At 35.9% G+C, this 23,264-nt stretch overlaps 1 protein-coding gene across 1 annotated transcript in view; it reads left to right on the top strand.

The window, feature by feature from the left end:
* The window catches only part of LOC140152275 (uncharacterized), a 111,508-nt gene that overhangs the window by 56,986 nt on the left and 31,258 nt on the right, over nt 1–23,264 (top strand). Inside the window, exons 3-6 of the mRNA XM_072174580.1 lie at nt 4,832–5,004; nt 10,920–11,056; nt 13,421–13,510; nt 15,810–15,981. Coding sequence (XP_072030681.1) covers nt 4,832–5,004; nt 10,920–11,056; nt 13,421–13,510; nt 15,810–15,981 — 572 coding nt within the window. The remainder of the gene's footprint in view (nt 1–4,831; nt 5,005–10,919; nt 11,057–13,420; nt 13,511–15,809; nt 15,982–23,264) is intronic.

The following is a 23,264-nucleotide window of genomic DNA, read 5'->3' on the forward strand; positions in this document are numbered from 1 at the left end:
TTTAGTCACTTAAAATGAAAAACACATTCACAAGTTTGTACTATACCATAAATGAGTTATAAGGTTTTATGCATTTGAGCCTTTAATAAGGAATGATTACAAACATAATACTGTGGTATGGGGTAATACATGTACATTTATATTATAATTAGCAATTCCTCACTGATAGCATATGGATAGTGTCCAAGTCTGATGACGAGTCTTCAGGTTCATATTGTGGTTTGGATACCATTGACTGACATCGGGTATGGCCATTGCTTTCAATTTTGCGATGAATAGTTATATCATTTTATTAACCAATTACAGGTAGGCCTATTGCTGGAACTTGAGCATTAAGAACAGATATTAGACTGACCCAAACCCGAAGTCAATATTCAGGGTGTACTAGAAGATATACATGGTGTAAAAATGAACTTTTTAATGAACATGTGGTATAGTTTTCTTTTCAGGAATATTTTCTCAATCTGAGGACCACAAAATCAAACAGAGCTTGAATTGAAAAAGCCAATATATAGGCCCTACTTTATTCTGGGTGCGATGTTTGCTTCTATGTATACAGGGTGATCATAATTTACTTCATTATCAGACCTAATTATTTATTCAAACGATTTAATTAGTGCTAATTAGCTGCTTAAACTGCTTTCAGTCATAAATAATCATTCCAAACCAGACAGAATACATTATCTCTTTGTTTGTCACTTTAGACTATCAAATTGGTATACTATAATCAGGTATTTTAGTTTTCAAGTCAACATAAAAGGGATCAAAAGAGTATCATCAAACTGATATTAACTTTTTCCATAGACTTTCTATGGTACCGTGTCCGCCAATCCGCCACCCTGCAAGTTCGTAGCGTAATCATACAATTAATCAGCATCAATGGGAAATCCTGGTTTTGGTGTCAAGTCAAATTAAATTCGGGGGCACTCAACTTTGGAAGTGACGGTATGTGCCTGTCAATAGGCGCCCTCTTTTGAAGTCGATACCCGATGACCCCCCCCTTTTTTGGTTGCAGCTACCCATGACCCCGTTTTTCTAGAATAGTATTATCAAAATGCCACAAAATAGGCCTGATGCGAAATTGTCAAATTCTCTTATTTCAACAAATTTGTGTGGAAAATTTGGAACAAGAAAATAGAATTTTGCTCCATTTTTCACAATTTTCTACCCGATGACCCCTTATTTTCAAATATTATAGGCCTACTCAATGACCCCCTTTTTCAAAATCTTATACCCAATGACCCCCTTTTTTAAAACTATCGTTTTTTACCCGATAGGCCCCTACTTCGCGACGCCGGTAGGCACACACCCTATACCCGTCACTTCTAATGTTGAGTGCCCACCCAGGGATTAAAATGAATGAACTAAGCTTTAAAACCGGGCTAATATGAAGGGTGTAAGTATTGATTTTGAAAATATCATTTAATCATTTCATTTGTTCAAGAAAAATGTCACGCCGCCGTCAGTCTTTTGGGAGTCTCAACTTATAACACACGGTCCTTTCCCGGGGGTCCTTTACACCATTAGGCCTATCAATTTCATATCCAGACCGAATATTTAGTAATAAATAAAGCAACTTGAAACAAAATGATGGAGAAATTATCACTTTCGTAAAAACAAAATAGTATTGTCCACAACACAGAAGTCCTAAACAAACTGTAGGCGAAACAACGACCGAAAATTGCATAAGATGACGTGTACATGTACATGTACCGCAATACTTTGAGTCAGTATAACTGCATTCGGTACATGATTTTACAGGTTCACTTTACCATGCTTACAGCACTATTACGTGTGTCAAATGCGGGAAAATCCGCAGGTGTCCCGAAGAATAATCATTTACAGTTGCGTCACCGGCCATCTCGTTTGCGTATCCATATTAAACTTATATTAAAGCGCCTCTAATTGACGTCCATGCACTATTATTGTGCGAAAAACCTTTAGTATTTTAATATTCATATACTTCAGACAGCACGCTGTGATTGGATGTAGGCCCCTATGTAAATTAAGTGATGTATCCGAGTTGATGCTTTGTTGATACATACATGCACTATCATGTTCCCGGCGCTGTTACTGTGCGAACAACTTTCTTTATTCATTACTTTTGACAGAACAGCTTACTGCACATGTGATCACAAGCTATCACACGTGAATCAGTTTTTGAAAGCTAACTCCCCATGTTTACTCCATTATTCCTCCGCCGGCAAAAACATAGCCCCATGATAAAAATAACTCATCAGTTATGATTATTTTCTTCAAATGTGGTTGTCGGGTTCAGTATAGGCCTACCACAATTAATACAACAATAAAACAATTCCCACAAGATAAATTACTTGATACCGGTATGTATAATTTCTCAATCTAAACCTGAGGTATTATGGTCTCAGATCTAAACCAAATCCAGTACCACTGACGTCATCTCTGTCTACCTACCAAGTTATCAAATTTTTTCTATGGCATGTGCAAGGTATTCTACCGGGGCAATACGCTAGGATAAATTATTACTTGTGCTGTGATAGTTGCCATCTGCGACGTGATTGGAAATTATGCACATTTACAGAAACATAGGCTAAACTATAAACTGTTAAAATACATCACACATTTTGCTAGTATAAGGCCAAAAAAAAAAAAAAGGTTTGTCTCACGAACATTTGCCAAAAAAGCTAAGTGCTATGCTTTTTTTTTTTTTTTTTTTTTTTTTGTTTTTTTTTTTTTAATTTTTTTTTTTTTTTTTTGGTTTTTTTAGCCTGAGACAAATGAAAATCACAAGACAGGTATTGGAAAACTACAAGTGGTCTTACAATGAAAGAGAAGCAACAAATTTACAATGTTAATATTCTGTAACTGTATTTTATTTGCCTTCCTAGAGCTGATCACTATTAAAAATCAGTGCAAATTAGGGCATTCAGAGTAACCGGATCGGCGCACCGATGCAGTGCCCAATTCCTCAGCACAGTCCCCCTGTTTTATTAACTATCTGAATCTGAACAATCATGTTGAAATAAGCGGTAAAAATTCGTTAAAAAACAGCTACAAAAATACAAAAATTTATGAAAACAACATGGCTTCACTCGATCGCAGAGTTCTCCGTAGGCTAAGTCCTTTTATATTGCATCCACTTTGCTTCGTCAGCTTTACGCTCCGTGCCGTTGCAAGGATGGCGTGAAACTAGCGAGACTGAGGCTACGGTGTGGGTTCTGAGCTATCTGCAACACTAATGGCATCTGGCGCTGCCTGACATTTTCGATGGTTTTCTGACATTGACGAATTCATTTTTACTACGTTGGTCGAACTATCGGGAATCGGAAAAATCGGGGAAAAAAAAAAAAAAACCTTTAAAAAGGCGGTCAGCGCCTAGACAAACGCGCTGTATCGCTTTCACATACTTATGGGCGCGGGTTCGTGAGACAAACCTTTTTTTTTTTTTGGCCTAAAGGCATCTACCATTTTACTAGAAATGTACTATCTCCACGGACGCTACGCCAACTCAACGAACTCATGCATATGCAAACGAGCTCAATTCCTATATTGGCAGGACGCATGCTCAGCTAATGCTTGTAGCTAATATTCCTCATGCAAGGAGCCCAGGTTGAGTGTGTTGTTGAAAATCATTGCATTAAAAGACACTTCTTTCAATGAAATCGCATATAAAATCAATGGATACACAACCAAAATTCTACAAAAGTCAATCTTTATATTAATAAAGCTACCGATGTGTACGAAAAACTTCAATGGTACAAAATGCCTTTCACATACGAAAATTTCAGTATAGTAACACTAAAGGAAGAAGATGAAGAGAACATTTTTTCTCAGGTGTGGTTTGATTGAACCCCTGATACCTCGGATGCTAGACACATGATCGGCCATAGCAGGCATGATTTTTCCCTCGATTTTTATAGCCAATGTTTTCATTTATTTTCAGCCTAATTTGGGGGGTTAGACTGGTTTTACGCTGTTTTTCCCTATTTCCCTATTTTTTGACATGAATCATGTGTTTGAATATTTAAAAATTTATACTTTGAGCTTTCAAAAGTTACCGGCCAGCAGGCCCAGCCCATATCCAGCAGACCGGCGGTATTTCAAACGCTGGTTCACAATGGCCATTACAACTTCATTGGTAAACAAGGTACAGGCTGTATCAAAATGATTGGTACCATCAGTTCATGGTGTTTATATTATAGCCACAGTTTGTGGCTCTCACTGACTATTAGGATGTTGTTAACTTGTTACATGTAGATCTACTAGGTTTTTCTAAATTTTCAAAAACAGCTTTTTGGTGGACCGCATAGCGGGACCACCCTAAATTAGTGTGTTACTAGTTTTTTGCATGAAGGTGTTTTAATTTTCCATTTAAAAGCTGCAAAAAGTTTGACCTGGTAACTTTCTACCTGGGCTCGGCTGGCCCGTTGAAAACCCTTCAATTGGCAATTTCTATCCTGACAAGAAAGGACCAATTGACAAATTTGTTCAACACCTTAAAATCATATCTGATATTGCTATTGTATTTGGAGAGAACTTGACCTGTAACTGTAATGTTTATCATTAAAAGTAAATAAATGCCAAGCTTGGCTCAACGTAAAATGTCTGCAATTGAAGTGCAGTTTGTTGCACCATTGGTATAAACCTTGAATTTGCAGATAGAATAATTATTTAAGTTGAAATTTTCCATTAAATTTTTTTTCTAAAAATACTATTTTATGTCTCTGGTATACTTCAAATTAATATTTATTTGCAATTATTATGACTGATATTCCTGTAGAAATAGCTTGTAGAATGTGTTTTTTTTATGAATAATCCAATTTATTACCATATTTTCTCTTTTTCTTATTAGAGCCGAGAGGTCTCGCAATGCAGCCAAAATGCGTCGAGACAAGGAGGGGGTGGAAATCACCACCCTGGCCAAACTCCTGCCATACCCAGATGAGGTGACCAGTAAACTGGACAAGGGGTCCATCATCCGCCTGACCTCAAGCTATTTGAGGATGAAAAAGTTCACTCAAAAAGGTATGTACATGTAGAGTAGAGTGACCTTCGTTTGTGTTGTCGAAGTTGATGTATAATTTTCAGAATGATACTATTTAATCTGCCAAATTTGGGTCCGGAATTCAAGTATGAATCAGAAAATATTGACCCACATATTCTTTTGTCTTGGATCATTTGAAGTTCTGGAATGGTGATTGCTCATTGCGAGTTATGCATGTTTGGCATTCCATGTATTTGCAAGTTTTCATACATGTCGCAATCAGATATCAAAGAAGAGCATCAGTACATTTGTAGCTACATGTGGCCTGCAAATGAACTAGCATTCCGATTATGTCAGGTTTTCCTTCTGCCAACCCATTAGAGTTGACTAGTATTGACCACATTTCAGACTACAATGAAGACAAAGGCAGGTTATAGACATGACACCCATTACTTTCTATAATTATTAATATGTCTGTGAAAGTCTAGTCTGTGCTGCAGACCATGTACCTATATTACCTATAGGGAGAGAAACTACTGGGAACCACACACTCTTGGAAATCATAGTGGCTACTAACACGCTTTCGCTATTAGAGGGGTAGTTCAAACCACTACGCTGCTTGGCGGCTTGATTCCGCCCCAATCGCGAGTAGTCTTTGACTAGTGACTAGTGAAAGTCAAGAGAATAATGGTATACAAATATTGAATGTTTATGAGTTCAATGGTAAGAATATTTTCATGAGGTGAAATATTGTTTTCTCAGTCAGATATTTCCTTTTGGCAACTTTACTGAGTATCCTGGTAGATATGGACTGTTGAATGTTCTATTCAATGAGGCTTCCATTACTGCCATTGAGCGAATAAAACATTCAATATATTTGTTTTATATAACTCATATAAGTTCCCTTTCTTCCACTTCTTCCAACAAAATAAATTAAAAAATATCTTAAAGTATATAAAAGAAGCAACACCCGTACCTATAATTGGCTAGTCGAGGTGGCAACCTCGCGCTATACGCTCACGCTCTGTCAGCGTTGCTATGGTAGCTCCGCGTCAGTGCAATGGAAAAATGACTATTCCAGCTGGCTGCTAAAAATAGCAGAAATCAATAGTAATTGGCCAATCAAATGACATATGTCACATGATCAAGGGGAATGAGTCGGATGTCGGTAATACTGTTTTGAGATATTGGCAAAAATAGTGTTCAAATTCTTTTGTTATATATTGTTTTCAGCCATTGATAAATTGCTCATACATGTAACTCAGTAACCCGATTTTGATGGGGTTTGCATCAAAATGTAGCATTCGTAAACTGCCAGAAAGTCATAATTAAAAAAAACTCCTAATTAAAAAGCCGACATGTGACTCATTCCCCCTGATCATGTCACATATGTATGAGTTATAAATAAATGAATGCTATGGAAGCAATAGTGGTGACATCCCGCTATCTCTAAGGTCCGCTATCTCTAAGGTTCGCTATCTCTAAGGTTCGCTATCACTAACGTGTAAAGTCTATAGATATCAGAATCCCGCTATCTCTAATAGAGAAAAGGGTTCGCTATACCTAAAAAAAAGGTCCGCTACTTAAAGGTTCGATATCACTAATTTAGAATACGGTTCGCTAGTTCTAAGGTTCAATATCACTAATTATAAAAAAGGTTCGCTCTCACTAATTTAAAATAAGTTTCGCTATCACTAATTTTGAATAAGGTCCGCTATCACTAATTTATTGAAGGTTCGCTATACCTAAGGTTCGCTATCACTAATTTTGTTTCAGGTTCGCTATCCCTAATTAATTAAGGTTCGCTATCTCTAAGGTTCGTTATCACTAATTTCGATTAAGGTTAGCTATACCTAAGGTTAGTTATCACTAATCTTAAATAAGGTCCACTATCTCTAATTTTAAATAAGGTCCGCTATCTCTAATTTCAAATAAGGTCGGCTATCTCTTATTTTAAATAAGGACGGCTATAGCGAACCTTATTTGAAATTAGAGATAGCGAACCTTATTTAAAATTAGAGATAGCGAACCTTATTTAAAATTAGAGATAGCGAACCTTATTTGAAATTAGTGATAGCGAACCTTAGAGATAGCGAACCTTATAGATAGCGGACCTTATTTAAAATTAGAGATAGCGAACCTTAGGGATACCGGGATTGTTAAAATTGGAGATAGCGGAACTTATTTTAAATTACTGATAGCAAACCTTAGAGATAGCGAACCTTCAATAAATTAGTGATAGCGGACCTTATTTAAAATTAGAGATAGCGAACCTTATTTAAAATTAGTGATATCGAACCTTAGAAATACCGAACCTTTTTCAAAATTAGTGATATCGAACCTTAGGTATAGCGAACCTTTTTCGTAATTAGTGATAATGAACCTTAGAGATAGCGAACCTTAGAGATAGCGAACCGGAACCATAATAGTATAGAGATTAGAGAATTTATTTTATAGAACTCAAAAGAAATGGTGTTTGTAGGATCATACTACTTTTAAATAATTGCAATGTTTAGTGAATGTAAATTTGGGAAATTATCGATCGTGTATTTTATTGATCAATATTGCACAAGTAGGTTATCTGGTAGGGTCAAAAATCAAAATGATGAAATTGAAATGTGTAGGCCAATGTTAGGCAAAAAAAAAATTGTTGTGTTGCCCTCACAATTTTTGAAAATTCTGGAAAAGTTTTTTAGTGTACAAAAGAATACCGACCCTAATTTTTTTTTTTTTTTTTTCAGATTTCAAATTCAGATTTTTTTTTTTTAAGTCAGATTTTTAACATTTTCAGTCACAACAAAAGTGCATCTTCAACAATTCTTTGGCATTTTAAATGCTCATGCTTTAATTTTTTGTGGAAAATTTAGTGTACAATACTGTTAGCCACTCATTGTAACCTTAAAATAGTAGAAATAGCATGTTATAAAATAAAAAATATAATAAAAAAAATAAAAAATTCCGACCGTCCGGTCCTCTTGATTTTTGCCTTGTGAGGGCAACACAACCAATTTTTTTTTGGCCTTATTTTGGTAAAAAATGTGCATTTTTAAAGATCAATATAACAAGTATCTGTTCTACAGGTGGACAGACTTAATTTCAAAGTAAACGTTGGTCAGTCAGATATTTTTGATACAGTTAAATTTTTTCCCGGAATAGGCTATTTTTAGATATGAAATGGCTAAAAAATCACAGAAAGCTTGTCAAATCTGAAAATTAACACATTTCAAACAAAATCCACTTTAACCAAACAATGGCTGTGATTAATTGCATATATAGGTTCAAAGAACATGGTGGTTTTTTTCACCTCATAAGTTTGCTATAATTAATCTTGTAATCAAATAGATGTCTGATAATTTAAAAGATAATTCCATAACAATTGGTTATTTCAAGGTAGACAGGCACTTTATCATAGTTTGGACTATATATGTAGGAGAAAGCAAGAGAATTTGAAAATTCTTGCCTTGTAAAACCATAGATGGTAAAACTTACATCAAATATTATCAAACTACAATTGCAGGTGCACACAAATTATTCAAAGAATATCTTGAGCAGAAGAGCAAACGGCCCTATCAAATTGACGTTTGAGGTCAGCTTCGAAAGATTTGCTGTCTGCTCAAATCAAAGTAAATACATTAGGCCAAATAAAAAAATAAACATGTTTCACGTCCCCTCCCGCTTCCTTTTTTGAGGTTTTCTCAAATAAATTTTTATTTTTTGAAATTCAGTTATAACTTTTCAAAAAAATATGTCTAGGAAGTTGGGATGCTTTCTATAGCCTTGTTAAGATACAAGAAACATTTTAGGAAGGTTTTGTGATCATTAGAGGGGGTGTAACTCTCAGAACAACAAATAAAAAAGGGCCTCCTCCTTTTTCCAGGCATAATTGTATATACGGATTGTACGCTAAAATAGCTCTAAGTATGGGTATTTACACCAATTTTGTGATAAAAAATAGAAAATAAAAAGCCCCTCTTCCTCCTTTTTTGAAAACCGGACGTGAAACATGTTTTATTTTTTACTTAGCCTTATAGTACTGAGAATAATTTTGCAGCATCTCCTAAGCGGACTCGACTAATCTGCAGTCAAGGAGACATAAATTTCTCTACTCCAATGCTCTTGTATACAAATACACAGCACATCTTGAATGTTGTACTTTTCAAATTGATGCTCTACTGCTCAGATGAGAATTGTATGTTCTCAGGGCTATCTGGTTCCACACCTATACAGTCCCCCTCTCTATACTTTACTCTGTAAAATCACAGTTCTATTCAACTGGAAATTGTTCAGCTGTAATCGCTTAATTTTAGCGACTGGTTGCTTCAGAGGTACATTTTCATAAGGGTTGCAAAAATTATGAGGCCTGGGGAGGGTAAAATGGCGTGCAAGAATTTTTTGCGAACCTAAAGATGTATCTAGTCCATTAAAGTTTGCAAAATTTGACATGTGCAATGGGGGAGGCAAAGATTTATTGGCAGGCCGAGAGAGGAGTGGCAAGCAAAATCCAAAATCATGAAGCTGACATTATAAATGTAAACAAACGAAAATGCAACCCTAATTCGCAATTTCTAAAGCTGCATCGTGTACCTGAATTCAAACTTTTCTTGCACTATGTACCATTTTAGCAGTAAGCACCTTATGAACATGTTGAATTAATTTCAGGTCAAGTTGAATCTTATTTGATAAGTCAACATTGCAAGTTTAGTAAGCTGGCCGACTCAAACTTTGGTCGACTCAAACTTTGGTCTCATCTTTTATTTTTGGATATATCTGCAGACCGTATAATTTAGGTCTCAACAAGGACGTCAAGTAAAAATTGGGTCGCTCGTAAAAAATTGTAGTACCTGCTGATCTAGGTATGTGAGGACAAGTGTAAACTAACATTTTGAATGGGATTGACAGGCATGAGAATTTTCAGTTTAAAAACTGAATTCAGTTTTTTTTATTTTCAAAATTTCCGCAACTTTATTTAATTTGAGCCCGTTTTTGGTACTTTTTGCCCAATTTCACGCGCATTTTCAGTTTTTTCAGTTTTTTTTAGAAAAGTGCAGTCTCATGCCTTTGAATCATTCAATCATTGAATGGGATTGATGATTGTAAATGCCCAGAACTGAATTAACATTACAATGTAATTATTGACCAAGTTCGCATGGCTAAAAAAGCTCAAGATTTTCCCCCAGTGAATGACACAAAGAAGATATCAACTGAAATAGTCCTGGATTTCTTTATGATTTGATAACAAATTTGCACCAAAACACAAATTTTTATATAATATAATTGTTCTCAATATGAGGTAAAAGTTTGCACTATATTTAATTTTGCACTTTTCATGCAGGGGGGGGGATTCAACTTCAGAAGTGATGGGTATGTACCTACCAACATATCAGGAATTGGGGGTCTATCGGTATAATGGTGTGTTAAAATATGGGGGCCATTGGGTATTTAACAAAAATCAAAAAAGTAGTCATTGGGTATAAAATTTTGAAAAAGAGGTCCATCTTGTAGAAAATGTCAAAAAATGGAGCAAAATTTTTGGTTCTAAATTTGCCAAATTTACAATACAAATTTGCTGAGTGAAATGAGAAAATTATTAGTTTCTGCATTATTTTATGGCAGGGGGTTATTTGGAATGACTTTGATAAAGGGGGCCATCAGTTATATTTGACTTAAAAAGGGACCTAATGACACTCCAACAGGCACATGCCATCACTTTGAGCAAGTTGAGTGCCCACCCCCACATCACTTCTAAAAGTTAGGCTCCAGGACTTTTTGCATTCCAAACAAACAAAATAACAAGACTTGAACACTTTTGTGTATACATGTAAATTTAAAAAAAGGAAACTTAAAATAGAACTGCAAAGGTGAAACAAAGTTCAAAATTGCACAAAAATTTCAATTAATATTGTGCATTGTGACAGCTAATTGTGAGAATTTGTTTATTATTATTTTTTCTTTGCAGAAGCACTATTATTAGCATCTCAACAAAAAGCCATAACAAGTGGGGAAGAAGATGATGAAAGTGCTGCAGCTGCTGCAAGTATTTCACAGGAGCCACCTAAGAAAGAATCAAGTAGTGAAGGCATCTTGATGTTACAGGTTAGTACCACAGACACTGTGGGCAGACAGTTATTCCTGTAAGGCTGGAACCATGCTTTAATATCGGTAAAACATCCATAAGCAAATCTTTAAAAGCAGTTTACCTGTAGAGATTGCAAGATGGAAGTCTTACTGCAAAAAAGTTGTATGGCTGCCTTGTGTTAGATTTTGAAACTTGCAAAGGGATACAAAAATGTGACAAAATGTTGATCTTATTTATATAGGGCATTAACCCCATGAGAACAACCTGCTGATTGGCCAAAATGAATATTGTGTCCAATTTTGAACCAATAAGGGGGTGGGGGTATTATTAAGATCATCTGCAAATGCAAGTTTTATGATTAATAGTTTAATAAAAGCCTAGTCATAATTGAAATGAGCATATCAAGTTATCAACCAATCAGGAATGCTGTTAGATGACCGGTAGTGTCCAGGTGGTTAAAACTGCTTGTGGAAGCATCTCAATTCCTACTACCTTTAAAGGAAGTGTCCGGCAATCACAACATTAGGTCTTATATGTTAGAAAAATAATTATCAAGCACGAATCACATGGTTTTATTTCAATCAAACTCATATTAACCATAAAAGCGAATAAAACAGCCGTCTCTCAACACGCGATATTCAAAATTCCGCGCCGAAATGTTCTAGAGCAGTGACGTCATGGTTATTTGTGCTCATTTGTCGACAGGCTTCATTGAACTATTGGGACGTCACTGCTCTAGACAATTTTGGCGCGGGAATTTGAATATCGCGTGTTGAGAGATCATCTGTTTTTATGATTAATATGAGTTTGTTTGAAATAAAACCATGTGATTCGTGCTTGATAATTATTTTTCTAACATATAAGGCTTAATGTTGTGATTACCGGACACTTCCTTTAAGACTTGACACTTTTAACAAGTGCTATATCAAAGGCAGCTGCTATATTGTATAGGACTTGGATGCACTCACATCACGAACCTGCTGTTTTGAAATGGTAGAGCAGGATGCCAGATAATCAGAGTAAGAAACAGTAGGTCCCGCTAAAGGGAAGCATATCACACACTAAATATGATAATTGTATAATTAATTTGTTAGCCAAATCCAGTTTTCTGCCCTCTCTGTGATTATCTCCCCATTTGCCATAAATACCAAATCATTACATTGACTAACCATATTTTATCCAACAATTTTGATAGATTTTATAAGTACCACTATTGTAAAGTAGAATTTTTCTTAAGTTTGGTACAAATTATTTTGACTCACCCTGATTTACTGTCAATAGAATAATTTCAAGCTGTGACATCTGTAAGATTAAATAATAATATGGTATTTTTGTTATTATTTGAAGAGAAGGTCAGCATGACAAGACAAAAACAGAGCATGATTTGTCTGGAAGACAGCAAAGGTCATTGAAGTAAAAGATTTTGTATTTAATTCAATAAGTTTTCGGGGGTTTTCATGCAGAAGTAATACACAGTTTTAAATTCTTACAAATGTGGAAATTTGTATATGATTGTGAAAAGCAAAATGTGCTATACACTTTCTTGAATAGGCCTATATGCATCTTGTTAAAAATTTGCTTGAATATATGATTGTCAATGCTTGCATCTAGATTTTGTATAATGAAGTACCGTAGTTTCTGTACTGAAGAAGGAGAAATGAGAACAAAAGCAAAAACCACAAATAATAATATCTGTTTGTGTAGTTTTAAATATCATTTTTTAAGTATTGATCAGAATAAAATCTCCTTCTGCAGGCTTATGTGGCCAGCATATAGACCTACACATTTATATACAGTCCAATCTAAAATATCTGGCCATGAATGGGACTTAGCATTCACTGGGTGAAAAAGACTGGATATATGAATTTATAAATTAATGAAATCATACAATTCTGTGTTGAATATGCTGCTTTGAGATAACAAAAAAATATTTCATATGGTAATAGGTGGAGCTATTAAAATGGACATTTTTGTGCAGTTAATGTTGTACACTTTGCCAATGTGTAACTCTTTCACTTGTTTTGAATTAAAAAATATATGATTCAAAGCTTTCTTACATTGATTTAAATACAAGAAAGGAATATATATATATTAATTTGTTGTTATTTTGGGGAGTGCAGAAATATCCACTTTTACATGTGGTGTAACACAGTACTTAACACAAGAGGTTTTCCTTTAGTTACTTCAGAACATAAAAATAGGTGTCAGGACATTGATAGTGTGGATTCCTTTAAAGATCATTGGATATCAGGTCTAGGAAGGTGAGGTTGGACTTTCATCTTAAACACCTTTTTTTCTAGTCTTTATTAAAAACTTAACTGCTCATTTGGAACTTCATATTTTTTAATTTTTATGTTGCCGATTCTCTCTTACTATCACAGGCACTGAGCGGATTTGTGATTTTCATCTCTCGCAAAGGGAAGATTTTCTTCATATCTGACAACGTGGGCAAACATCTCGGTGTTCATCAGGTAATCAGATTTACTTTAGCATTTGTCAATGTCATCAAGGTGCACACCTTTAAATAGCCTCTCCATTACATACTATATAAAAAAGGCTGCTCTTGAAGCATTTGTTGATTTGCAATGTATAGCTCGATATGAATGTGTTTGTCTGTCTGTCTGCTTCTCAGTTGTCATTTGGTGGGAAGTAATATCATTAAATCAATCTACCAATCATCCCCTTCAGAGCTAGTTGTAAGATTAATTGAGCATGAACTCTCATGCTGTATAGGTGTCCACTATCCAGCCACATTAACATTTACAATGAATTCATCTTAAAGCAATAATGTGTGATTTGCATTATAAAGAATAGATTCCTATTTGAATGTTTGTTTTCACTGATCACATTATCCCCTTTTAATTTCGAGCCAAACAAACGAAGTATAACAAAGAAAATTGCGATTTCATTCCAGCGCCTACGATGCGTGTACTACGCTCGCCGATCGTAACATGTAATACTACACAGAGCATCGCACTCGACGTGTGTACACATAAGCTGACATCCGTGGGAGATGTTAGCAAGCAGTCAATCAATAACTCTGAATAAAACCGGTCGACACGGTTTTATATAAAAGTTAAATTTTACTGTTATTAAGCACTTCAGGCTTAGTCTTACGTGGTATTTTAGTATGTCCACCACTGGGCATTATAATTATGCAAAAAGTAGAAATCCGAGTAAAAATTGAGGGCGTCGCTGTGAAGCAAATCACACATTATGGCTTTAAGCAATAATTTCTATATATAGATAGACCTATGCTTTAATACCCGCACTAATCTTCTTATGATGGTCATATTACTTACTATAGCCCATTTTCCATTACACTCGCACACAACTACTATGGCAATACTGACAACGCCAGGCTCACGTTGACCACTTTGAGTTGAAAAAAAGAATTTGTATACGAGTTATATAAAACAATTATTGAACATTTTTATTCGTTTAATGGAAAGTATATTTTCATTTTGTGAAATATGAACTGCTCAACTCTGCTGAATAATCCATATTTTACCTTATGAAAATGTTCTTACCATTGCACTCATTATGTCAGTACTCATGTTTGCACAATCACCATGTTTTTGAATTGGCCTATGAAGTATAATCAGAGAAGAAGAGAAAAGTGTAGGAGTTCTCATGTATATATGCAATAATAAAAGATGATGATCAGTTTACTTTCTCTCCCTCGCTATATCGATTTACATGTAATGTTTTTTAGCTTCAACTTGACTTGTGTTGCATCGATGAAAATCACTCAAAGTACAAAAGCCAAGATAAATATTAATCGCATTGATCAAACAGAATTTATACGACCTGCTGCTCTCGAGAAGTGAGCGTTAAGTCGTGGTTTTGAGACCGTCCAATTGTTGAGTTGCTTTTCTTTGTTTGAAGACACCTGTATGGTCAGTGGTACAAAAATATATATCCTTTGTGAATGGGGACACAATATGCGGTGGTCTGTATTCAATTCTGTCCACATTAACAAAGACATACCACTGCCAATACAGGAGTTTACATCTCAAAACTCCTAACTTGTAACTTACGCTCATTTTGTGGGAGCAGGTCACATATGGTCAGTGGGTCACATATGGTCAGTGAGTCACTTATTTATGTTTTCATCATTTCATATTAATATCAGCATTGAAGCTTTTCATTTATACATTTGTAAACCAGTAAAGCATAAAATGAAAAATTAATTTTCTTTCATGTCTTCAGGGATGCTATTGAAATTAATTATTTTTTCAACATTGTACACATGTGCCACAACTCAATGGTAGAATTGTGCATGGTGGGTATTTTTTCAACAAAATGATTGTTTTCATTATCAGTATTTGTACTTTTGAAAATTACCGGTCCAGAGCCGAACTGACAAAAATGAAAGAAAATCACTCACAAATGAGGTCAATCAGCTTGTTTGTTACAAACATCCCATATAGATTTATGTGCATAACGAGATATTTTAGCCGTACACAAATTTGACCAATAATATAAGCTTTCAGAAAATCTTAAATATGGCTACTCACTAACTATTTAAGTTCAGTTTGTGACAGCTGAAGATAGAAAGCTCTTTCAAATTTTCCTCATTAGCTAGCAGGTTCAGTCTAGAGAATGCCCTTTCAATTTATAGAAATAGGTTTTACTTTTCAATTTATTGTAAATGCCTGAACGTCATATTTCAATAACTATAATATCAACTATTTTTCACAATTCCTTTTTTCTTGCTTCTCTATCATATTTGTACCATCCACCTGCAACCTATCTGTGTGTATGCAGTATGAGATGGTAGGCAACTCTGTGATGGAATTCATCCATCCAGATGATCACAAGGAATTGGCAAAGCAGTTTGTAGTCCAGGTACCAGGCCGTGTGTCCATCAAAGGATTGGGTGTGGAGAAGACCAAAGACATACCAACTCCTATGACAGTCAACTTCTTTGATGACTCAGGTATGGTGTTTTGTTTTTGTTTTTTATTTATCTAAATTTTATAACATGATTGAAGTGAGGCAATACCAAATAGTGGCTTGAGATGCCACTAAAATTCAAGGATGCCAAAAACACACACAGACACACGCAACCCAGAAAAGGAGAAAAGGTGCTCTTGTTATACGATTGGCTGTAACTTTGGTTGTAGATGATCAAATTACAATCCAGCATTCTGACGATGGTTCCACCATGTTTTTCTTTACATGTAGACTGTCAATTTTTAAGAAATCCCCTGTTCTGTGGCAACATGTTATAAAGCAAGGGTCCTCAAATATATTTATTCGTAGACCATGGAGGACAAAAATCATTTGTGTGTGAGGGCCAAATACACCTGGGTTTGTACTTTACATTTCAGAGCTGTTCAAGGGCTACCACAATTATATTTTTGACCCTGATGTGGCATTGACGTCAAAGCGTTATGGCAGCTGTTTCGGGTGAACATCTACGTGGCGTCTTTAAGCATGTGTACGCCAGCGCTTCAAGCGAACGCTAGCGATTTGAGGCTGCGCCTAAGAAAATGTGCACTAGTCATCACTGCTACATAGTGGGTCAGATCTGGTCCATAGGCCACCTATTGAGAACTCCTGTTATAAAGCATCTAAATTGTTGATGGCTATCTATGTACACAGCATCCATTGCTTGTGTTCCTATGTTATTCCATGGTTTCAAAAAGCCACACTTTTGGGAGATTAAAATTACATACATACTTCCTTGCTATCTTCATGTTAGATGTCAGATTTGTTTTGTTTTTTTTATTGTATCCTTGTTTGCTTGTTGCACAGTATACCAGCACATATTTTACCCAGATGTGACAGTGATGTTAACATGTTGATTGAGCGCATACATGTATATGCATATGTACGCGAATGTTAGGGATTACCAATGAAAGGTGCACTTACATGTACATCACTGCTACATCAGGGTGAAAAATGGCATAGCACATTGTATGCTTGTTCAGAAACTACCAACTTATGAATTATACTTTGGCATGGTCTAACAAATCACTTTAGTATAAGGCTAATGAAAGTTGATGTTATAAGTTTCCTGTCACATATTTTTTGTAGAGTTATGAGGTGACTCTTTTATTATTCAATATTCAGCTGTCCATTATGTGACTGTATTCATTAGTGTTGAATATGTCAAAACTGGGAGTATAGACTATTATCTGATCCAGCTTCGATGACACCTCTGTCAATTTCAAAGAGGTATAAATATAGAGTTACTTAATGAGACAATTCTTAGCAAATCAAGACCGTAATTGATTGCACATTTATTTGCTCCATTGCATTCACACACACAAAGCTCTCCTCTGACAGTGAATGGAATTTGTCCAGCATGACTTCACAAGGTGTCACTGTATCTTGTGCTTAGATCAACTTTTCAGATATTTTGCAACAGATTGAGAAAATATTTGGGTTTGCTTTTATTAAAAATGAAAGAAATTTGAAATTTTTGTAATCACTAGGAATCATTAATATTGACTACATCCTCTACCCGTACACTACAAAGACAATCGCTGAAATCATCAGCCCGACATGTCTTGACATTTTGAGAGTTAAAATTGTTGATATTTCCATCTCAATGTTCACATAATTGACTTTTTTCATGAAAATAATGAAAGTGTTAGCCAAAATGAAAAAGTGATGCGGATGAGTGACAGGAAATTTGCAATCAACTTGTATTAGCATAATGGTCACATTGCTGAGTTTGCTCAAACATTTCGCAACAGTACAGCTCTGTTTAAATTCTAGTATAGACTTATCATTTTGAACCAAAATTGATTGTGTTATATTTGTAAGTTTATAAAAGATCAGCTTATTTGTTTGTTTGTTTGTTTGTCCATCTGACATTCCTTGATTCACACATGTGATAGAAATTGATTTTCTTAAGTGAAATTTTCGAGAGGGTGTTGACTGTACGTGGCGTGCAAGTAAATATTGCATATCCTGTGCTACAGAAAGCTTCCTGCAGGAGTATGCAAACATTTGCACATATCTGTTTGAGTTATGGAAGCAGGCTTCAAGCTTTCAACTGTTCTCTTAACAGCCAATATTGGTCATACTTGCATGTCACTCCTAAACTGGTTTTGGTAGTTAAAATGGGAAATATAATGGAAATCAATATGTCATGACTTGAGAACCAGAATGCGTTAACTTACATTGGTTTTCATTGCTTGCTTTTTCGCAACCATCGATGTTATATCATACAAAATAATCAATGAAATATTTATAATGCATTAAATGTTGTATTTTTTTCAAAATAACTAGTAATAACTAATTTAGGACAAACTTGTTTGTTAACCCTTACACTGAACACTTTTTTTGCTATCGGAAGTTAAAGAAGAAAGGAAAAAGGACAGAAGATGAACAAATAAGTCACTTGGTACCCCGGATTTGAAACTTAGACCCTCGTGTACACAATCACCTACCGGTAGCCAGAAATTCTTAAGAAATGATTTATGCACTGGAAAACCTGAATTAGGATGAGATATGGTTTTATGTACAATGTAAATGCAAGAGGCCTACTACATTATGTATGCTTGATTGTGAAGATGAGCACATGAATTTGACAGACTCGTTGTTAGCAAAAGGAAATCTGAGAGTGTTTTTTTTTTTTTCAAATGACTTGCAAAGATGGCTGATAATACCTGCGTTTATACACATGCTTGTTTGATGAAAGGTTGTATGAATTTGGCACACTGTACATGTATTTGTTTAGGAAGGAGATACTCTCTTTAGAAATATCTTATTTGCTTGTGCTTGCAACTGCATTTAGGTAAATTGTTGATAGAAAATTGCAAGAAAACAACAGATTTTAGGTGGATCATTAAGCATTTTCTGGAAATTAGAAAATACTTGACGCTTGTTTTATATGCCATATACAAACCGAGGGTTGACAAACAGAAGGCCTTAACTCACTTTTGGCCATTTTGAGATTTTGGTACCAAAATAATCTGTAATACCCACAGATTCTGAAAATCATAAAGCCTTAACTTAATCAACTTCCTATTGCATCTATAGCACAATATATACTTGGTCACATTTCAATGCAAAATATTATTTTACTCATTTTTCTCAAAGTGGCAATTTTTGAGTTAAGGCCTTCTGTTTGTCAACCCTCGATAACGCTTAGAGTAGGCAATAAATATCCTTTTATTTTGAAGCTAAATGAGACATCCGGTTTTCATAAAACATCAATTTATATCTTCTTTGTATTTTGTTGTTTTTATTCATAATCAATATATAGTTCATGAGTGAAAATGACCGAAGAAGCTCATGAATATGTAATTTTCCCAATATTTTGCTACAAATCAAAGCATACATGTTTTGGGGGTAGGCCACTTTCATTTTGCAGAATTTGCCTTAAAATTTCATGACTTGGGCAAAGTGTTTCTTATGTGTTATAATGTATTATATTGCAGACCTGCCAACTGTCCGCATTTTGCGGGACAGTCCCGCATTCGAAGTTTAAAACCCGAAAATGCGGGCGCCCCGCATTCCGCATTTCCGTCCATTGAAAAAAAATCATAACAAAAAAACAACAAATTGTCCCATATCGTCTGGCACGAAAAGAATTGCGGCGCTATACCTATTTAAATGCATTGAAAATGTGGTGGCGCTATTAAAAGCCTGATTAGCACGTGCTTGCGTGTTAAATTCACGTTGCCCATTGTAAATACATTGGATATGTATGAACGTTGCCATTAAAAGGAGGCTATTATTTTCGCCTCATTGCTTGGTGCATGGTTCATTGATGCAACATTGTATAACCGATGAATTGCGTATCTTTTTCGGATTGGTGAAGAGGTTATTTTCAGCTTTTCACTGTGTCAATGTTTCCGAATTCGGAAGGTTCGTCGTAATTTCGTTGGAATTTTGGAAGAATTTTGTTGGAATTTAATTCAGAATGGCTACCAAAGCAAGCAATAAGAGAGGTTGCAGTTATACGAAAGACTATTCTGTGCAATTTCTGTGCATGAATACCATTTCGTAACATGTTTACTAGTGCCAAAACCCATCAGCTTCCCCTGGACCCCCACCAGGGGCCCTAAGGCGGGCTCCTGGACCCCAACCGTTCGCCGTGCGTGCTTCGCACGCGCACATTGTCACTAAATTTTTAGTGTCCCGCATTTGGACTTTCAGGGGTTGGCAGGTCTGATATTGTTTAGCCATCTTCAATTTGCATAATTAATGAGCTAATTTTCATAAATGTTTAAGTAATGTTAAAGAAAAACCTTATAGATCAACATAATAGCTTTCATACATACATGTATAGTATGTTTTAGATAGACAATTTTCCAAAAACATACTGTGGAAAATCATTTTACGAGTTACCTGAAATAAAGAAATCACAGAATTCATTTCAAAATTTCATCTTACGAGCAGTGCCATGTTGGGTTTTCAGTGATGACATTGAGCTGAAATTCAAGCTACTTTTCAGTTCAAAGCGAGTATACATGTAGATAGTAAAAATTGAGTTAGCTTGAAAAATTGAGTTAGCTTGAAATTTTCCTGGACAAGGAACTTACTGCTAATTTGTCTCGTTGTAACCCGTCATTGAAACTGGGGAGCTGATCCTGGTTGCGAAGGTTATTTGTGGAATGTCTAGGGTGTGCGCTCTTGTAAGCAGCAAAGTCCCTAGGTGTGTTTAGACGGTAGCCTACTTTCAAATGTAACTTAAAAGTGAGCTAGCAATTAAATTATGCTACAAGCGAGTATGTGTCCACACAGGACTTACTTTGTAATCCAACTCAAAAGTAAGAGTGACCTTCACTGGTAAATTATGCCATGATTATGCACAATCAAAATAGGATTGGGTCATCAAAGTCATGCTTACATGCGAGTTTACATGCAAGTCTTGTTCACACTGGCCTTACAGTCGAATGTAGCTCGCTACATGTAAGATATCTTACATGTAAAATCGTCACTTGTAACTTGCATGTAGCTACATGCGAGTGCGTTTAGACGGTTAGACGGGCACTACATGCAAGTTTACATTTGAATGAAGTTACTAGCGACTTTACAAGCGATCGTCTGAACAAGCCTTTGTTGTTTAATGGTTTATGGAATGATGTGGGGCCGTAGTGGTCAGCGACAACCTGTAAAGTGTGCTGAGGCTTGTGGATCAAGGTCTAGGCGTTGTGCCTGTGCGTAGCGCACTATAAATCACTGTGCTTCTTTTTTTTAAAGAAAGGATTATTACGAACAGTGGTACCTCTGTATGATTGTCTCACCTGAACACAAAGACCAGATAAGTTTCAAATCTGTCATAAAACAATTTTTTGTACAAAGTGTGATAACTCCACTCAAGATTGTTGCAATAGCAGTCACAAACCAATGGAATCAATTTTCCCTCTGAGGCTCTGATCCTCTGTGCATCAATGAGATTGAAACCATGGCCTAGAAAATGTAGGGCAAATTCATTCAGTGTCTGTCTAACAGATATATTAGATAAATTGCTATAGTCGTGTTCACATTTTGAGTTACACCCAGTGTAAACATAAGCTAACATTGATCAAAATTCCACAAATATTTTCCCTACTCCTACCGCGTGTCCACACCTAGCCTACTCCTAGCACTACGCCTACTAATTCCACCAAGTACTCACTTCTGGTCGGCGTAAACATTGGCTACCACTTCCGGTGTTTCTGTGACCTTTATCGACCACGCGATATGTAATTTCTTAGTTCCGACCAACAAAAGGTCAAACTTACTCCGGGTGCCAGGCGTAATCTGCGTTTACATTGCAACTTACGCCTGGCGGAAGTTACAACCAGCTCGCTACTCCTGACTTTTGTCAGGAGTAAATCGTCGGACGTACGCCTGGCGGAACTTACGCTGACCATCGTTCACATTGCACCTACTCCTGGCAGCACCTACGCTACTCCTAGCAACTTGCGCCGACCAAGTTCCGCTGGGCGTACATCCGACAATGTGAACCGACTTATGTTGAATATGTGCATTTACTTTATCAGAAATCGGGTACACATGTACATACATATATGCATATCTGATGAACTCCTCTGATGTGAAGGATGAAATATCATAGTAAAAATTCACTCGGATTTGTTAAACCAAAAATTGATAAATAAACATGATGGATCTATGCAATGAATCAAAATATTGAGCATATTTTACCGTGGCATTTATTGCAATAATGGTTCTGAGCGTGAGTCGCGAGGGATCAAGTTTGCCTGTGCAGCGAATGGTTGCGTCTTTAAGATGACTTCTAAAGATTATCTCATCTATGACCCGGTGAGGTCATAGTCCGGGTCATTAGTCAAGTTATTATGCTTTGCATATGTAGTAACCGAGCTACCTAATGTCTAAATCACAGCAGTTTATTGCCCAGTTCATCCAATGGGAGTGGACAGGAGTGAAGGAGACTTTTCTTTGTTTTGCTTTTTGTATCACATCATATTCAGCTTTAATCATTATATTATATTATAATGCTTTATAAATGCTGCTTTGAAAGCATTTGACATTGCACTATATTGCGTGGAATTTGGGCCAAGGTGAAATACCGAGGCCCAATATAAACTCTGACCATTTCACGCAATGACCATAAAATAGTTGGTGCAAAGTTGTTGTTTTCGATCATACCACCATCTTACAAATTCGTTTCATGAAAATAACATAGTTTTTTTTGTTTGGCAAACCTCCCTCATTGCTTTTTGACTTTAGTAGAAGGAAGGAAGGACCCACTGACCCCTTAGGTGCCAACCATCAGAATGGGTATAGCAAGCCATGCGTGTGACTGTGGCCCGTCAACGGTTTCAGTGCCCATATGTATAGTTTAGCGTCATGAGGCATGACCATATGCAAATTGTAAAAGTACTTGATTTATAATAAGGTTTATTATTTATATATTCATTCCAATAAGTTCCCAGGGCGCTTAACAAAGTCATGTTGGGTGGGCGCTTATTTTTTACATTTTTTACTTTTTTTTTCGTAAGGGGCGTTTATTAGAGACGAATTCATGTATGTTATAAAAGGGTCCTGAGACGTTCTAGTAGCTTTTCTGATGCAGGAAATGTATTACAAGTTTACACAGGACTTGTAGTCCTCCAACTATATTTCACTGTATCGACGTCTATCTGTCACTTCAACATTAATGGTACCCTTAAGCAAATTGAAAATACCCTGGGTGGGTGCTTATTGGGGCATGGGCGCTTATTGGAATGAATACGGTTTGTAAGTACTGCCATAAGCAAAGTCAAGAATGAGGCCTCCTTAGCTGTCTAT

The sequence above is a fragment of the Amphiura filiformis genome, chromosome 5 (assembly GCF_039555335.1).
Source record: "Amphiura filiformis chromosome 5, Afil_fr2py, whole genome shotgun sequence".
Classification (NCBI taxonomy): domain Eukaryota; kingdom Metazoa; phylum Echinodermata; class Ophiuroidea; order Amphilepidida; family Amphiuridae; genus Amphiura; species Amphiura filiformis.